The sequence below is a fragment of the Pterocles gutturalis genome, unplaced genomic scaffold (genome assembly GCF_000699245.1).
Source record: "Pterocles gutturalis isolate BGI_N339 unplaced genomic scaffold, ASM69924v1 scaffold26893, whole genome shotgun sequence".
NCBI classification, from domain to species: domain Eukaryota; kingdom Metazoa; phylum Chordata; class Aves; order Pterocliformes; family Pteroclidae; genus Pterocles; species Pterocles gutturalis.
Window position 1 is genome coordinate 34139 of NW_010126461.1, and position 2389 is coordinate 36527.

Here is a 2389-nt window from a genome sequence, read left to right on the forward strand (position 1 = left end):
GGACCCCACTGTGTGTCCCATCAGACAAGGCAGCGGTGGGGATTGCAGTCTTTGCAGCTTTATTTACACAATCCTAGCAGCAAACACCCCCCCTCCATCCCAAATCACAGCCCCTTAGGAGTGAGGAGGGGAGCAAATAGTGCCTCTGGCAGGTGATGTCCCCGTATCTCCAGGTCCCTTTGGGAGGCAGGGTGGAGGAACGGGCTTCCCTGTGCACTGTCCCCCAGCAGAGATCAGGTGCCAGCATGAAAGCAGGGGCAGCAGATGGATGTGCCTCTCGGCTGTGAGGATATCTCCCCATCGTATTGCGCAGGCTGTTCTTTAAGGAGAAAGCCCTGCTTACTGGCTTTGTTGTTACCCTGTGTAATCCTTTTCACAAGCCTTCCCAGTTTCTGTTTTAACATCCTTTATCTGAACTGGCTCTGGTTTAGTTTGTTAGCTTTCCTCTTCTACCGTGCAGCCCGCCTCCCTCCCCAGCCCCGGGGTTCCTCAGCACAGATACCTGCTTATGATTAATTTACAGTAAAGTCTTCAGGACTTAGAAAAAAACCTCTAATATTCAAATCTGCAGCCACTAACACTGTTGTCTGTGTTCTGACTTTGATTGTGAAGCTCACACAACAAATACCTGCTGTGATCTCTGTACCAGCAGACAAAGCTGATGGGTAGGACTGGGACTCGCCGTGCCCCGTACTCGGTGCCTACACATCGCGGTGTTGCTGTCGCTCAGCCTGAAGTGTATGTGCACTCACCATCCTCTTAACACACCCAGACAGGCTGTAACATGATTACACACCCCCACGCCGATTTGGGTTTGTTCACTTAACTTTTAACTCTGTTTCAGGCTGAAATAAGGATCCTGCCATTTCTTTCGGAACTTTTACCGCTTCCTGACGAAGAATTACCACTTCAGGACTTTGAAAGGAGCTACCACCATTATCTGACCTTCAGCTCTGCCCACTGCAGGATCAGCCCCCCGACACCTCCCAGCCCCTCTGTGCTCCTCGTCATGGGGCTGCTCTTCTGCATCCTCTACGTCGCCGTATTCCTGGAAACCTACGCACGCCGCCTGTGCAGAAAAATCGCAGGCTGCTTCTTCGAGAGCTGGGAGGAGAAGCGAGTGCTTTACCTCTACAAGAAGCTGTCCAGGAAGCACAAAGAGGAGCAAAACTGCGTGAGAAACTAAGGGTACTTCTGCAAATACAGGGAAAGTCTGCGACCCCTAATAGTGTCTGGGCACAGGCTTCTGCAATGAGATCACACATTTAATTTTCCAGAGTCAGGGAAGTGTTTGGATTCTGGGGGGGGAAAAAAAAAAAAAAAAAAGGAAATGTCATATTTTGTGTTAATTTTAGAAAAATGGGCTAAATGTACTTTTTCTTTTTTTTATTTCTTAAATCTAGAAGATCTGCAGTCAGCTGTTCCAGGAATGGTGGCAGACAGCTCATATGACTTGGAGGACATGTGCAGCATTAGGGAAGGCTAACTGGGAAATACATGGGAGGTGAGGTGGGGGAAGAACTCCTTTACCTCCCTCATCATATCCATGCTGGAAGAAATACATGCTTCCCTTCTTTCTCAAGTTATCATTAGGCAGCAAGAAAGGAGACTCATTTGACTTGATTAATTCAATTTTCAGGGAGCTTTTCTTTCAGGTTTCATGCATAGAAGGCTGGGTAGACTGGATAAATGTTGGTCTTTAGAAGATATTTTATTCACCTAAGAAATCATGGTTCTTAAATGAAATAATTTCACAATGGTTCTTCAAAACAAAATACAAATAAAATAGCCAAAGGACCTCAGAAGAGGATGAGACCAGCCAATAACAGCCAACTTGGGTGTTGATCTCTTTTCACAAAAAAACAAGTGTTAAGATGAAGAAAATGGCCTCAAATTGTGCCAGGGGAGGTTTAGATTGGGTATCAGGAAAAATGTCTTCACTGAAAGGGTTATGAAGCATTGGAAGAGGCTTCACAGGGAAGTGGTTGAGTCACTGTCCCTGGAGGTGTTTAAAAGACATGTAGATGTGGCGCTTAGGGACATGGTTCAGAGGTGGACTTGGCAGTGTTAGGTTAACAGTTGGGCTCGATGATCTTAAAGGTCTTTTCCAACCTAAATGATTCTGTGATTCTAATTTAGGCCAACATCCTGGAGGACTTCAAAAGTGGCAGACAGAAGCTTGACATTTGAGTCAGTGCTCTGCAGGGAACAGGGAAGTAGTGGGGCTTGGAGGGCTGTATTTGCCTGGACAAGAGCTGGTTTTACATGTTGGGTTATTTAAAACTCAGAAACTATGGTATTGTATCCAAGATGCAAAAGTCCATCACTGAGGCAGCATCTGAAACATGTTTTTAAAGAGAGGCAGATCACAGAATCACAGAATCACAGA

At 46.1% G+C, this 2389-nt stretch overlaps 1 protein-coding gene across 1 annotated transcript in view; it reads left to right on the forward strand.

The window, feature by feature from the left end:
- The window catches only part of OCSTAMP (osteoclast stimulatory transmembrane protein), a 4127-nt gene extending 2941 nt beyond the window's left edge, over positions 1 to 1186 (forward strand). The window contains exons 3-4 of the mRNA XM_010078997.1: positions 1 to 14; positions 914 to 1186. The exon at positions 1 to 14 is cut by the window's left edge and continues 1070 nt beyond it. Coding sequence (XP_010077299.1) covers positions 1 to 14; positions 914 to 1186 — 287 coding nt within the window. The remainder of the gene's footprint in view (positions 15 to 913) is intronic.
- The last annotated feature ends 1203 nt before the right edge of the window (positions 1187 to 2389 follow it).